The 16,698-nt window shown below is 37.5% G+C and overlaps 2 protein-coding genes across 2 annotated transcripts; one reads left to right on the top strand and one right to left on the bottom strand.

Annotated features, from left to right (window-relative positions):
- The first annotated feature begins 340 nt into the window (after positions 1-340).
- On the top strand, positions 341-8,189 carry LOC140232416 (oxidized purine nucleoside triphosphate hydrolase-like). Its single transcript, XM_072312549.1, has 5 exons — positions 341-436; positions 2,522-2,697; positions 3,911-4,056; positions 5,145-5,328; positions 7,462-8,189. The coding sequence occupies exons 2-5, from the start codon at positions 2,543-2,545 to the stop codon at positions 7,466-7,468; spliced, it is 492 nt and encodes a 163-aa protein (XP_072168650.1). The 5' UTR covers positions 341-436; positions 2,522-2,542; the 3' UTR covers positions 7,469-8,189.
- A 631-nt stretch (positions 8,190-8,820) lies between these two features.
- On the bottom strand, positions 8,821-15,412 carry LOC140232224 (uncharacterized). The gene is made up of 2 exons (XM_072312358.1): positions 14,348-15,412; positions 8,821-8,970 (listed from the first exon to the last, which is right to left on the bottom strand). The coding sequence occupies exons 1-2, from the start codon at positions 15,410-15,412 to the stop codon at positions 8,821-8,823; spliced, it is 1,215 nt and encodes a 404-aa protein (XP_072168459.1).
- Between the last annotated feature and the right edge of the window lie 1,286 nt (positions 15,413-16,698).

Below are 16,698 nucleotides of genomic sequence, written 5' to 3'. Positions count from 1 at the left end.
CCCCCCCCCCCCCCCGGCCCTTTTAGGGTTAACCCCATTTCCACAATCTCTTCTTTCAGTCTGCACAAAGCTCATGGTGTGAGAGGTAGGATTGTGTTGTGAGGATGTTTTGGTGGTGATGATGGTGGAAAGGCGTGACTCAATAAGAACGTAGAAGCCAGGGGTAAACATGACATCTTTATGAGCGTTAGCAGATAGAGCTCAGATTTCTCCTCTTCAACAACGACAGCGCCTTGAAAAAGGCTACTCTAAACACATGCTAATCGAGCGCGAATGGTATACGGTACGGTGCGGTAACGTTTCTTTACCCACGATCCAAAATAAAAACAAAAGTTCGCGAGCTCTGGATCAAAACGCACGTGCCACGTACGATTGAAGTCGTGCTACGTTGCGAGAAGAAGCTATCAAATCCCTTTGGTTGGAACGAATTTTCGTGGTGAGCACACGAAGTTAACTTTGCAAAATAGAAAAGAGTAAATTCTAACGGAAACAGGCCAGCCTCATCCGTGCAGTAGATCAGTAAATTAGATATGATTATTGCCCTTCGTGTGAAGTCCGTTACTTCTCGTAGTCCCACATACTTTAAATCGTGGGTGGTTACAGAGGCCGGATGCATGCAGCTGCATGCTGCAGTATCTAGATTTCTATTAGAAGTATCACTATAATTTTTACAGATAGTTCGTGAGCAAACTTAATTGTGTCGTGTAGTATGACCCATGCTTCCTACTCTACAGGGATACCTCCACTCTCTGTGCCAGATGGCTAGCCAGACAAGAAGGCTGCATAAATTAATAGCTGCATGCAACGAAACGTACGGACCATTAGCCCCGGAGACCCGCCGCCTGCAACACTGTACGTTGTACGTTGGGGCTGCTGGTCGCAGTTAACGGACCATATGATATGGGCATCCAATTGTTAATTTGGCACATCTTCAGACTCTGGACACATGCTCTAATCTCTCTATATTCGACGGCAGCATAGATTATAGAGTTTTATAACTTCTAATTGTGTACATTAATTTATGGTGGGGGTATGTGTGAATATAAAAGGAAATGGGCTTCACTTCTTTGGCTAACTATACACAGCCCAGTCGCTGTACATGGTACGTCGCGACAGGGCTGTACGCGCGCGACCACCAACCACTAGGAGAGCGACGTAATCGTATCACGATAGCTTTGAATTTTGATACTTAACATCATTTTTGTCACCTCAAACTCATCGAGTATACTCTTCAATATTTACTCTACATCTGATGCTATCAGTATTCAAATGTACGCAATGAAACTTACCGAAATTGATCATCATATCCAGCATGTCCACACGGTACACAATCTTTCACGCCAGGCCTAACTATACACTTGAACACAGCACAGTCGATGTACATGGTACGTCGACGTACCATGGAATTGCGCCAGAAAGTGTCATTTTATTTGTTCCACGGACTTATCGCAAGTGGTCTCCATGGACCCAGTGTGGCGAACTATTCTTCTGTAATACTAATAGAAACATGCATTTAACGTGAGTAAAGTATTCTGTTTAAAGGAGAAAAGTATACATTTTCCTAAGTTTTGTAGTTGTGTTGAGGTTCCTCACTTTGAGGCTGCATGCCGCGCTCGTCAGACGCTGTTTTCGCATAGCGTAACAGCGTCTGGTCGGGCTATTCTTTGGCCAGCCTTTCAATTTCATACAGCATGCAGCACATTTCCTCACATCTAGAATTTAGATTCCAGCTACCAGTTGCAGTATTACGATTTAAAAAAAAAAAAAAAAAAAAAAAAAAAATTTAGCTCCCAATCCCATTCCATTGAAAGTTTATGCATTTTAGGCCTAATATTTTTTTGTGTTATCAACTTGGTGCTCTCCAAAGACACAAAGTAAATCATTTTTTTTTCTTTTTGTGCATTTTCCATTGATAGGCTCTAACGTTAGTACATGGTTCAGTTTACTAATTAGTAGAAAAGCATTTCTACAAATTTTACACCATGTTGACATAAAGATACTTGTATTATGCTATTAAATATGGATGACAGGAATGAACCATGATTTACTGTATACAATGCAGTGCACGTAACACTGTCTTCCCCCATCCAATTGACATGTAAGTGTATTTAACAAATATTAATATGTCAATACAGTGCACTCCCGTTATAACGAACACGGTTATAACGAAATTCCAGTTACAACGAAGTAAAATTTAGGGCCGTAACATTGTCAACTCTATGTATTTTTATTGTTTATTCATTCGGTTATAACGAAATTTCGATATAGCGAAAGAAAACTGCCGGTCCCGAGGACTTTGTTATAACGGGAGTCCACTGTACACAAAGCTTGTGATTCTTGTGGCATTGATACTGTAGATTTACCTTACAATGAAATTCTGATAGCACACATTAAATGCACGGATCATCATGTAGACATTACGAATCACAGCAGTTTTACCATTATATAGTTTTTGTTGATAGACATGCATTCTTGTTTGATTCTTTGTTTTGATGATGTTCTTCTTCAATGCTTCTTTCAGAGTACCAGCTAGCAGCTTGAGATGGGGGTACCAAACAAACTTCTAACACTGGTTATGATCCACCAGAATTCCAGGCTGCTCCTGGGAATGAAGAAGCGGGGCTTTGGAGCCGGAAGATGGAATGGCTTTGGAGGGAAGGTTCAGCCAGGAGAGACCATCGAGGAAGGAGCTAAGAGGTATGTGATTTGTTTCGATACAGCTCCTGTAGGTCAAAGGGTGGGAGTGTGGAATATTTGTGCACACATATTCTTTTCAAATGTAATATGAATTAATTATGTACAGTAGTATATTTCACATGAATAAAAGTTTGGGAAACTAGAATTTCATGTTAGTCAATTTTGTGAGTGGTTGAATCTGTGATCAAGAACTGGCTTCATGATAGATAAGAGAATTACCCCCCTTTTAAATGTATTTTAAAATGTCGCATATAAAATGTCAAGTGGGAGCCCAGCCATGGAAAGGCCAATGGCCTCTGCTGGCTCCTCCATATTCTCTCTAGACTTTTTTTTTCTCCCTCTCTCCCTCAATATATAGTATCTCTTTTATTTTTATTTTTTTTTTTTTTTTTTTTTTTTTTTTGTTTGTGTATTGTAATCCAATGTAATGTTATGTTTTCACTTTCGTTCTTTGCATTTAATGAGAATATGGAAATAAGTGAAATGAAAATGAAATCTATTTCAAGAAGCAACTTAGTAATTTCACACCTTTGAGGTGAAAAAAAAAAAGAGAAGAAATCCTTTATTGCAATGAGTTACAGGTAGCAATGCCTTGGCTCATTGGTTATTTTGTGTGAAATTCAATCAACACAAGTGTTGAATGTACATGTATGGCATGTTATGCAGTGAGACCAGTGAACCCCCTCTGTGACTATCGATCACACACTGCTTGGAATGGTGATTTTCTCCCATTCTAGGAGCAATTCGCCACCATCCTAAAACATTAATATGTATGTAATGTGGAGGTAGATTTGAAAGCTAAATTCTCTAAAATTATGAATGTTATATCTATACAAAAACACATTAGAACTTGAATTGCAATTTGCATTTGAAGAGTTTTTTCACAAAGTGAGCTAACTCCATTCTTGTTAAGTTGAGATATTTGTGATTAAAGCTGCTAAAAAACAAAGCAAATGATAAGAAAATACAGGATATTTGTAATTATAACTTCTAGAATATTTCATGATATGTTACAAGTGAGGTATTACTGGAAAGGTTTAATTTTGCTCTATCCGATGATGGACTTACTTTGAAATGTTTAAAAAATGGCGCTTAGCTCATTTTGCAATAAAACTCTTCATTTGTTTTCTGATAAAAGGTGTGATTCTTATTTTGATGACGAAGATAACAAATTACTTTTTGACCTTTGACTTTGTCTTTTATTGATTTTCAGAGAACTACTGGAAGAGAGTTGTCTGGAAGTACAGACACTGAACCATGTGGGGAGAATAGACTTTGAGTTTGTGGGAGATCCACAGATCCTGGAAGTGCATGTATTCAAGGGCTCACAGTATGAAGGGGAACCACAGGAGACAGAGGGTAGGTGGATGGTGAAATAATGTTTGCTATACAGTGCACTCCCACTATAACAAACACGGTTATAAAGTAACAAAATTCCGGTTACAAAGAAGTAAAAATTCAGGCTGCAATTTTATCCTCTCATTGTTTGTTTGTTTTTTGTTCACATAAAACACAATTTTGATATAATGAAAGAAAACTGCCTGTCCCTCAGACTTCGTGATAATGGGAGTCCAGTGTACAAATAATGCGCAGTTGTGAGTGAGTTCGTGGAGATTTGTCACACTCGAGGGGATTTACTGTATGATCACCACTTTAGGTCTGAAAACTTCCCTGAGAATTCACTCTATCTGGTCAAGTCTTGGGCTGATGTATGCAGTTAAAGGGAACCCAAACCCAAAGAGCAATGTGGATTGAGTGAAAGCAGCAACATTAGTACACATCTGTGAAAATTCCACAAAAATTCACTTTTTTAGCATAATGAAAGAGCACTTGACTAACTGCTTTCAGAAAGCAGGGGGAATAATTGCTACCCTTAACATATGTCAGTATCAAGTTGATGGAATGCGTAATTTTCATGAAAAGTGAATTTTTGTGGAATTCCCTTTATATTTTCTTTATATTGTTGTCCACACATACGTCATAACCTCTAGAAGTCTCCTCATCCGGCGGTTCCAACACCAAAACTTTAAAAATTCATAACTTTTGCATCGATTGTCTGATTTTTCCTCAAACTTTCACTGATAATGTTCTATTAATGATGCTGCTTTCACTCAATCCACATTTCTCTTTGGTTTGGGTTTCCTGTAATGCACTCCCATTATAACAAACACAGTTATTTAAACAGAATTCTTGTTAGAACAAGTTAAAATTCAGGTCCCCGAAATTTTTATGTTTATAACTTTATTTATTTTAGTGATCAGCTGTAACAGAATTTGGACATAACAAAGAAAAATGTCATTCCAAATGATGTTGAGGGTTGCCTGTATTTTCACTTTTTACTTGTGTCACAAAATTTGTAAGATCAAAATATCAAACCCACTTAACTATCAGTAACAATTTGACCGTCTCCCTCACCTGTTGGTCATTGTTTCCATCTTGCTCCCTAGAAATGAGACCCCAGTGGTTTGAGGTGGATGCCATACCATTCCAGTCCATGTGGCCAGATGACCACCTCTGGTTTCCCATGATGCTCCAGGGTTCAAAGTTCAAGGGTTACTTCAAGTTTGAGGGTCACGACAAGATTCTCAATTACACTCTGGATGAGCTTGACAAGAGTGCAGTGATAGAGAGGTAACACATACACAACATCAATGAAAGTCCGGCTGTCAATACATAGTAATAATTTCACTTACCCTCATCAAAATATGGATGCAAAATTATAATGGAATGTGTCTCACCTTGAATCATACAGTGATATGAAATAATATGTTGAGCTGTGGAAGTGTTGATACACTGTACTATGTTTCTTCTGTTACCAATGTTATTATTGGTATCGTTGTTATTAATTTCCCCATCATGATTATTATTATTGTTACTTAAATTATGCATTTGGTCAAACTGGCATCATTTGAGTACTGTAGGCCTATGCCAAAACTGATTTGATTATCGTAGATGCATTGTACAATGTACATTATATCATTCTAGCCTTTCCTTGCAAATTTGAATGTTTGGGTTTTTTTTATGTTAGTGGGGAGTAATTCATATTTGGATGAAACATTACATGTTTTACTGATATGATGGAGAAATAAAACTAGTGAGATATTATGTCTTCTGTCAAACCAAATGTACACAATATAACTATCATAGTAAGGTAGCACAAGTGCTATTAAAGGGTGTGTACAGTTCTGGTCGAGGTGAGGATTTAGCTTTCAACGTTTTGCGAGATATTCAGAAACCACTCTATGAGATGTCAAAGAGCATGCAGTTCTAAGGGGTATCAAAAGTTTATTCGATGAAAATCGGTTTTGAAATGGCTGAGATATCAAAAAACAAGGTGAAACAAAGAGATCCTAATAAAGTTGTGGCATGTTGCCTTTTATTATTAGCACTTTTTTGGATATCTCGGCCATTTGAAAACTAATTTTCATCAAATAAATGTTGAATCCTTCTTAAAATTACGTGCTCTTTCATATTTCATAAGAGGCTTTTCATTATCTCACTTAGGAATGTTCAAAGCATGAATCCCTACCTCAACCAGTACTGTACAGTCCCTTTCAGACTGCAGTGCCAGAATGCAGCAACTAGATCATTTGTGTGTGTCAACTGATAAATGTGGAAATACCACCTCGGTGAAGCATTTCTGTTATTAGGTCTGTTTGCTTATTTGTTTGTTGTTTTGTTTTCTCCCACGTTTTCATAGAAAAAAATAATACACATATGTACAGAAAATTAGTTGATAAATATATTTAATTTTGTACTTTCAAGAAATCATTGCAATCTTGATTGACAGGCAGTGCAATCATCATATTTTAACAAAAATATAAATACAGTATATTTTATCTATTACAGATTACATCATTTTGATTCGACACACACTATCTATTGCCACTGAACTGCTACCAACACAATAATACACCTGAGCAACTGAATGCATAGATAAACATATTAACTGAAATGAATAAGAATACATGTACTTGAATACATAACATATTTAGATTCAACATTTTTAGATTCCCATTTTTTTTTTTTAAAATTCGACTTTTAAATGAAAAGAAAATACAAGTGTTCTGTACATAGATGTGCTTTATTCAGATTTAGAATTTAGACATACAATATGAAGGAGTGTTGATGTAATGATTTAGAAAATATAAGCAAAGTGAAAGATAAGTGCAAGAGATGTGTATGGAATAAATGAAGAATAGAGAAGTATGAAAATGTTTTCACACAGATACTTTCTGTATTACAAGTGTGCACATTCACAGCCATCAAAATAGATTTTAACTCTACTGACTGTGACATAACATTTGTTTGTTGAGATATGTGAAAGAATTTTCAACACAGAATGTACGACTTCTTTTGATGCTATAATCACAAAACCCTTTGTCTTTGGAAAGAAACTTGATATGAACTTTCCTCTTCTTGCAGTAGACTACCGGTACATGTTAATAAAGATGCATACATTTCAATTTTTTCTGAAATTCTTCTGTTTGCTCAGCAATGATAGATAGTGAAATTTGATATTATACCGAAGTAGTTGAGTTCTTTCTTTCAAAGAGCGAAACTATAATTGGACATTAATAATGTCTTTATCTTTTCTGTATAGTGCTGTGGCAAAAATTTGATCATTTTTATATTTATTTATTATTTGTGATGTTTCATGAGAAGGGTCAAGTAAGTGATGCCATTTCAATCCGAGTGTGTTGTACTCACATTCTGCTTGCAGCATATTTACAATATCATATTTGTATGTTTGTTTTCTTGCAGCTCGTGACAACTCCTGAAGAAACGAGAGCTGGATAGCAAAGGTATTCTTGTATGATCACAGTGTTGCTTTTTAACTGTAAAAAAAAAAAAAAAAAAAAAAAATGCAGGACCTTTAACATCCTGCAAATTATGATTTCCTGTAAGAAATGCAGCTGCTGAATATATACATGTGAAAAGAAAGTGGATTTCTCTCCTTAAGTAGCATATATGCATGTATTGTATGTCGGTGTACAGTAGCCTACAAATGTAAAGTCTTTTGTTTATTTTAGGATACAGCTTTGACTAATTTGTAGCATGATGTACCTGTACTGCTGATTTGTTATGTTAAGTAATTGTAAGCTATGCTGATTGTAGCTGCTGTTTTGTTCTGATAAGCTGCTCAGAAAAAAAAAAAAAAAATGATGATGACTTATACTATGAGTGACCTTATTAACTGAAATACATACTATTTGTATCTGGTAGAGCACATTCCTGCATAGAGTACGTTTTTCACCAGATTGTGCAATACTGATTTGTTGTTTGACTTGATAGAATGACATTATTTGTTATGATATACCAAGTACTGTGTACTCCTGTTAAAACGAAGTCCTCAGGACCTATGGTTTTCTTTCGTTATAAAATTTTGTTCTAACCAAACAGTATAATGTATAAACATATACATGTATCACTGATGATTTTGGGACCTAAATTTTGATCTCGTAACAGGAATTTCATTATAACCATGTTCTTTATGACGGGAGTGCAATGATAGATGCGATGCAGGTACACATAATTGCACTTTTGCTTCTACCATAAAATGCACTGGTACAGTGCACTCCCATTACAACGAACATAGTTATAACGAAATTCTGATTACAACGAAGTAAAAATCCAAGCCGCAATGTCATCCACTCTATGTCTTTTATTGTTTATTTGTTCAGTTATAACGAAAGAAATGGCCAGTCCCAAGGACTTCGTAATAACGGGAGTCCACTCTACTTCCTCCAGAAATTTGACATGTCAGGGCATGACTTGATTGTCAACGAACTTCGAAGTACAGTATTGATTTCCAGACCAGTTTTCACAAATACATCCAGTGTAGTACTTGTGTGTAATTAGAGAATTAAAATCCAAGGACAATTGGTTTCAAGCATGAGCCCTTTGAGATCAAGGTCCTCCAGAAATTTGACATGTCAGGGCATGACTTGATTGTCAGCGAACTTCGAAGTACAGTATTGATTTCCAGACCAGTTTTCACAAATACATCCAGTGTGGTACTTGTGTGTAATTAGAGAATTAAAATCCAAGGACAATTGGTTTCAAGCATGAGCCCTTTGAGATCAAGGTCTGGTGATAAGGCAGGTACAGTGTTGCAGTTTGTTAAGATTGGACTTCAATCGAGCCAGAATTCGCCATGATGTGTTCCTTGTCGGGAAGTGCAAAGGTGACGGTCTTGCTTGGGTCAGCCGCAAGGTGGTATCCCACAACACAGCCTCGCTTGAAGTTCAGCTGGCCACAAATCATGCACGTCTGGAAAGAGAAGATGTACGGATTTTATCTTTTAGTTGATAAATTTAGCAAATCATACACTACACTTATTGCAATGCATTAAGAAACTCTGCATGAATTATAGGTAGCTGAAAGTCAACACCTCATGCATGAATGGGCAGAGAATGTGAAGATATTGATTTTCGGTTTACACACTTTCTTGATATCACAGTAGAATTAGTGGTATTCCTCTACCTACAGAATTTTGACATTATGAGACACACCATGATAGAATTATGGAGATTTCTCAATGGAGATTTGGCAATTAACAGATTTTCCAAGTCCCCTTGTTCTGTAGGAGGCTTCCTGAAAATGTCAATATCTCTCCACATCTGGATACGAGGATATACAAATCTCTCTGATTTGGGAACTATTTTTGCCCAGTGAGATGCAGTGGAAACCCAGTATGACGAGATCCTTGGGACCAAGATAATTTGTTCTTTATATCATATTTTGTTATATCAGTAGTCAATAATCAATACGAAGCAAAGGAAATAAATTCATTGGGTCCAGAGAAATTAGTCTGTTACATCAGGCATTTTGTTATATCAGATCTCTTTATATCGAGTTTCCACTGTACATGTAACTGAAAAGCCAGTACATGTATATCCTTGAAAGAAAAGAAGCTGATATCATTGATCATACATTTTTCATCTTTACTTTGACTCCCAACATCAATTATACAGAGTGGACTCTGTTTGTTTCTCCAAGCTACCGGTAGTACATTGTAGTTCCTCTCCCTCATACATGCTATGTGTTTATGTACAGCATGTAGTTTGTACATGTAATGTTATTCTCATTGACGTTATTGCCTCAACAATTTTTGATCAGGTGGTAAAATGTATTCAAATTCACATCCAAATTGCTATGGAGACTAAAGACTTTTTATGTGCCTTTCGAAGATTGTAGTTGTAGGTGTGAACCTGGATACAGCTCAAGCTATGCAATAACTGTCGTTGTTTGACAAATGTCTCATGTTATAAAAAACAAAAACAAACAAACATAAAAGTATAAAATCATTGGCTGTTTCATCTTCACAAAATTGTGTTTATACAAAAGGTACAAATGCTTTCCTGACTACACCAGTATCTTCTGTTCTTTCCAGAAGTGCCAAGCCTTTCATCAGCTACAATGTATATCTTTTATTATCTCCTTATGCCCACCATTCCACTTATAAAATACTCATAGTTCATAAATCAAAAAAGATTTTCTACTCACCCCCTGTTATGTGATGAAGCAGTCACAAGGCAGCAAGTACAGAATGAAAGCAGGATAAGAAGATTAAAAAGTAGTATTAAACCATTGCAGAGGTAAACTGAGGTATAAGCATAATGCTTAGTTATGACATCTACAAGTTGTAGGATGATTTATGCAGTAGTTGTGATGTGTATAGATGGTGCTGCCTAACACATTTGAGGAAGGGGCTGTCTGCAAGTAATGCAACTCAGGTAGCTCAAGATACATAAAACATGTAGAAGTCTGAGAATACCATTGACAATTACCATACAAAAATACAAATGTATGTTGTGTTGAAGAGATCTTATGAATTTATACCTTAAACAGATTACATGAGAATATAAAAAATGTAATTCCTTTATACATAAGATTTATATGTAGGTTTAGTTCAAATTTGTGTACATGATATTTTAAAATATACAAAATGTTTTCTACAGCCTCAAATTGATGTGCTTATCAAAGACTTTGTGAAAACGTGGAAGGTCTCAATTAATCTTTCTATAAAAAAAAATTTAAAAAAATTATAGTTTTTAGTAGTCTGGCTTCCAGACCCTCTGCTCATACTATTTTGCAATACAGAATATTGACGCCCTCAACGTCGAAAACTTGCATAGTTTAAGGTGGTTTTTCGGCAAAGGCGGCAACAGAGTCCAGCTGGCAAAGGGTCTGGAAACCAGACGAAGTTTTTAGAGTCAGTATATCTTCCTCATCTTTGATAATGTTGTCCCTTTTTATTCCCCCATTTGTGTGTCATGAGTCTTCCAGTGCAAGCTGCAGCTAAAAAGAAGTGTGTGAACACACACCACATGCAACACCCATTTACATATAATGAAGTCCTCGGAGCTGGCAGTTTTCTTTCATTTTACCCAGATTTTATTACAGCTGATCAACTAATGTGCAGAAAAATCTAGTGATGATAATTTGGGGACCTGAATTTTTATGCTGTATATGAAACTTTGTTGTAATCATGTTCGTTGAAACGGGAGTACACAGTATTTTGATCACAAATACAGTGTATTGTTCTTTTCTCTAGCAAATAAACTTTATATATTTTTGGGATGACTTCCCCCAAATCTGATGGTTTTAGGAAGTGTTGTTCACTCGATTACGAAGTGAAAATGTGTGGATTAAATGAGGATTTGCTGAGATGAATGTGAGGCCAAGTTTATACACACAGGCAGCAAACTTGAGCAAGATTATGCCACTTTATAACTTACCCCCTGCCATGTCAGTCCAGGGTTGAAGAATTCAAAAGAGAAGCAAAACAGAAATTGTTGGGTTAATGGCTTGAAACTGACAAGAATCATTTTGAAAAGGTAAAGGTGTGATATATCAAATCTTTCCAATAGATGTGATTTGTCAGAATGACACACCCTTGAAGCAGGGATATACTAGTATATGCATACCGGTGTATTATGGTAGGATACAAATACAGGTGTATATCATCTATTTTTATTGCTTGAATACAATGTAGTATACATGTAGTTGCTGAAAGAGACATACCACTAATTAAATAAAAGATTCATGCTTTATGTTTACATTTTCAGTACTTAGACGTTTCTTTTGTATTTTATTTGTCATCCTCGTGTCACCTTTAATAGATCACCATCAAACTTGAAAACAGCACCTTCAATAGCAGAAACGTATAATGCAAGTTTCTCTATAGATATAGTGTTACATTTAAATGTAGAGGGTCCCATGAACTACAGGAGGTACGTACAATGTATATATTTTCTACAGCTGCAATAGAGCTAAAAGTTGGTACATACATGTATGTATTTTTTTTTTTTTTGGATAAACTCTCCAAGTTCCATACCAACATGTTTATTGCTCAATGCAAATATTTTTTTTTTTAAACCTGTGACTGAAATTGAAAAGCAACAAGTTAACTGTTTCTCACAAACTTGAATCAAACGATAAAAAGCAACATACAAGATGAGTGCAAAACGATATGTCTACAGTCTGTAGTTATACACTGTATACTGCTTATAAAAGTGAGGGCATACTTACAAATAAATTCAGCTGCCGGATTAGGCACATAGGTGTGAGAGAAGTGAAGGAAAGAAGAAATTAGCATTTTACATTAAAGTCAATATTCATCTTTGCAATGCAACACAAACTATCATTTCATTTTTTTTTTCTTTCACCGTACAGTATAAAAATGTTCAAGTGATAAGGTATTGTGAGGAGGTGTCCTTGCGTGCGTGGGTGTGTGTCTACTAGTGGTTGGTCGTCAAAGTTCCAGCTAAGGAACCTAGAAATCATCTTAAAAAGAACTGAATACTAAGATTTCCTAACATTCCATGTGTAGGTATCGTTTTAGTGTCTTGTGTTATGGTTAAGTTGCGATAACCATGCTAGGCAGTCGTTAAAGACGTTTTAACTACCAATTCTAAGATTTAATTTCCCATCTGTCGGGACTTGCGCCTTGTAAATTTTATGGAATTCTTATACAATCCTGTGTACGAAATGAAGTTGAATTCAAACATTTAAGACTGTCATCTATCCCACTGAATCAAATACGTTTTTACTATACATGTATCCATGCAGAACAATTGAAATTGTGTGATTCGATACTTACGATCTAAATATTGAAGGTTGGACACGTAATAGTGGAAGCCGCATTGGTGAAAGAATATCCAGGAATATGGAATGGAATTCAAAAGAACAAAACAGAAAATTCAAAACGTTTATCCGGTAGGTATATGTCACATGTTAAAGAGATACAATGTATATAAACATAAGAGATAAGACTCTTCAACGGAAATCTCCAGTCTCAAATATCACGCCTAAACTACAGTATGTATTTAAAGAAGAAAAAAAAATAGTAATCCAACTTTGGAGGGCTACTATTTCATAATTGTCAGCTATGGAGAGCGCAATATTGGTTGTGAGGAAAGGGGAACTCGTTCTCTTTTCATTGATACCTGATCATGTTGATAGATGCCATGCATGACTGAGCACATAAACTTTAAAGACACTGACAAATTGCACTTTTCCAAGTTTGAGTGTTATCTTGATGGAACAATTGAATGTCTCACTGAATGGATGAGATCTGTCAATGAAAGTGGTCAAATTAACAGGCCAGCCTGCACTACTGAAGTGCCGGGTGTGCTCAGAGGCCTTTTACATGTCGGAGTTTGATTTGGCCTCATTTTAGGTTGCTCTATCAAACTTAAATTGGAATTGTATTGGATGCACACGCTTTGATAACATTGGCTTTGACTGTCACCTAGAAATCATGTTCAAATAATATCAGATAAGGCATTGTAGGTCTACTCACCATTATGATGCAATCTAAACTGCAAAGTGATGACTTCTGGTTTTTTTACAATAACAGTAACAAATAAAGTTTTGCTCTTTCTTCTACTTTTTTTAAAAATAAATCTCTTCTGCCCTTTGCATTTCAAAATGGAGGCACAATTTTGTTTCCAGACCCCTTTATGTTCACATAGGTGAACAAAACATTAGCTTACCGGCTGTACGGTGATGTCATAAGCGAAAGTCGGGCATTATGTTCCAAGTCCACAAGTCGAAGGATGGACCGAGCAAGAAACAACCGGAAATTGGGTAAAATGATAAAAGAAAAGAGAGAAAGATTGTGTCACTGTAGGGGTGGGGGAGAAAAATGGATAGGTATTGATACTGTTTTGGATATAGCGTTCATGTAGGCAAAGCATACCACGCAGTTTGATACAAATGTAGCAAAATTCAGGCGATTTGGTTGAGTGGTACATAGAAAAAGAAATAGATATCGTTCAAAAGGCTGGTATAGTTTTGGTTGAGATGGGGATTGAGATTTTAACTGTATGAAATATTTAAAGGCATACTATTATAGGGGAATTAAAAGCTTATAACGATACAAATCGGTTTTGCAATGGCAGAGATATCCAAAAACAAAGCAAAACAAAGTGGTCATAATTATAAAGGTGAGACCCACCATATCCCGTAAGATCAGAATATTTCTTGGCAGGGAGGACTCACGGTGATTGGTTCATTGCTCCGTTAGCGGTTTCATCACGTCATAAAAAATATGATAAATAACTAGAATGTAAGGTGAGCAAACTAACACCAAGATGAACGATCAAAAAAAATACACAAAGGGAAATAGCAGTCTACTCACCCCACGATGCCATCGACAAGCCCTGTCATGGTTCGTGTCCGGATGAAAGGTCTTTCTGCATCTTTTGCAAGTGAGCATGCTTTCACCTTGGTTGCCATAACTACTACTCCTCTCATCCGATGACGTCTCTCCGTCTACGATCATCGCAACGGCCATTGAGTCCTCATCTTCCTCATGGTCGGACGAGGCTTGGCGAGGAGATGATCTGGAAGAGGATGTAGACGTCGCGTTGAAAGGTAATACATCGAAAGACGATGTAGCATCGGTTAGAAATATTGTTGGTGCTTTTGGTGGTCCTCTGTTCTTCTTCGTTGACATTTGCGACGCTATACTGACCGTACTCCTTGAAGACTCTGGTCTCGACGTTGAGGTCGATGATGACGTCGATCCTCCTGGAAGCCTTGGAGGTGCTGACTTCAACCTGCCGCGGGCTTCGAGTTTGCTTGAGCGGAGTCTCATCAGCTGTCCTTCCAGCGTGATGACCTCCTTACGCAAGAGTTCCTGGTGCTCTCGGACCTGTCGCATGGCCGCCGCCGCGCTCCGTACCCGCTGACCCAACAACTTCCCCTCCACGCACCGACGTCGCTTTTGGTGAAGCGCGAGTCTCGAGTACACCATCTCCGCCCCACATCCCTCGCACGTCACCAACCGGAAGTCGCATTCTTTTACATGCGCGTCGAGCATCTTCCGCTTGAGTTCCTTGTGACAACCCCTGACCTTGTTCGGGCACGACACGACTCCCAGAATGCATTCGTTGAGGACGTGCTCGGGCAAGGCGCTCAGTTCGCACTTGTGGCCGCACTCGCGATGGCACTTCACGATCAGCTTGAGCAGACGAGCGATGAAATGATGAGGCGCCAGGGTTGGCTTCTCAAAGAGTGGGTTCCGGCAGTGAGGACATGACTGCAGGAGTTGTACGCGGGACGTGCAGGCCTTCAGACACGCTGTGCAGACGACGTGCTCGCATGGATGGAGAACCACGGGATCCACGAAGACTCCGCGACATAACGGACAGATCAAATCTCGGGACACAGGTCCGCTTACGAATTTCACGTTGAAACCCATCTCGTACTTCACTTTAAACGAACACTAGCTATCCCAAACTCTGTCCGGGGCCCTTTCTTCTCACTATACATGTAGTTAGGTCAGGTCCGACGAATACGTCTGCACTGTTTTGAGTCGAGCTATTTCTGCAAGTCATATTGTAAAGTCACATGATGCTGACAGAATTACTGCATCATTGGTATTAATGTGCAATCACAGGTGTTCGCTCTAGAGGAGACGTTTATGGCGAATGCGTGATCGGCTCCGCTGGCATAGGCGATAGGTTTAGGTCGGCTCGGTCGGGCCTGCAAAGATAAAGAAATCATAATTCTGATTTCGTCGAATGAGGGTATCAAAGGTGCACCAGTTATCATGTACATAATTATCTAGACGTTTGCGCAACCACGTGAGGACAAAGATTGAATACTTTACCTCAAGTGGAAAATCATTTATCTCACATCGTAGACTGGTAGAGCGGTGAGATGTTAGGAAAATATTGTTCATGCGTCAGCTCTCATCGAGCGTAGATGATAAATAATTCCGATCAAAGCGTTTAATCAATAACCTTGCCGTCTTGCCTGTAATAGTGTCTAATAGACGCAAATGGTGCAAGCAGGTGTTTCTAATAAGAACATTCAGTATTCATTTATTTTCACATAATAAAGCATGCATACGTAGAAATGTGACGATGATATACGATATTACACGACAATATTACAGAGAAAACAAAGTTATTAAATGAAGGGAATGAAACCTCTCAAAACTCTGGGAAAGTACTTACAATGTTTCGGGTTTTGTTTTTGTTTTGTTTTTTCTTTAAACTGCAATTGGCACGCAAGCACACAATGCACCACATTTACAATACACAGTATGCTTTGTCTAAAAACACATCATACCCTTTCGTGCTGATCTCACATCAATGCAAAACTGAATAGAATAGGACTGAACAGAACAGAATCATATTGATAATGAACGAAAGTTCACAGAGTTGCCGTTATAGTTAAAAGCAAAATACTACTTCCCTGAAAACCGATACTTGAATTTAACTTCATCCTCAAACTTTACAGAGTATATTTTTCGTAGATCTCACGGGGCTGATGTTATGAAAATTATTTGAAAAGACAAAGAAATATTAGAACAGGAGCAGTAATTCCCATATTCCAAAATATTCTGATTGTTCAAAAATACTTGTAATGTCTCGGCATTTCGTATCTTGTTGCGACGGTAGATCATTTTTTGACGATTGTTGATACACGCACAGTTTATCATAACAGAAACAATGCCATCAGCAGGGAGAGGTGGGGGAG

This window comes from Diadema setosum, chromosome 8 (assembly GCF_964275005.1).
Source record: "Diadema setosum chromosome 8, eeDiaSeto1, whole genome shotgun sequence".
In the NCBI taxonomy this organism is placed as follows: domain Eukaryota; kingdom Metazoa; phylum Echinodermata; class Echinoidea; order Diadematoida; family Diadematidae; genus Diadema; species Diadema setosum.
The sequence above is the reverse complement of the archived record's forward strand: the minus strand, read 5'-3'. Positions and strand labels throughout refer to the sequence as shown.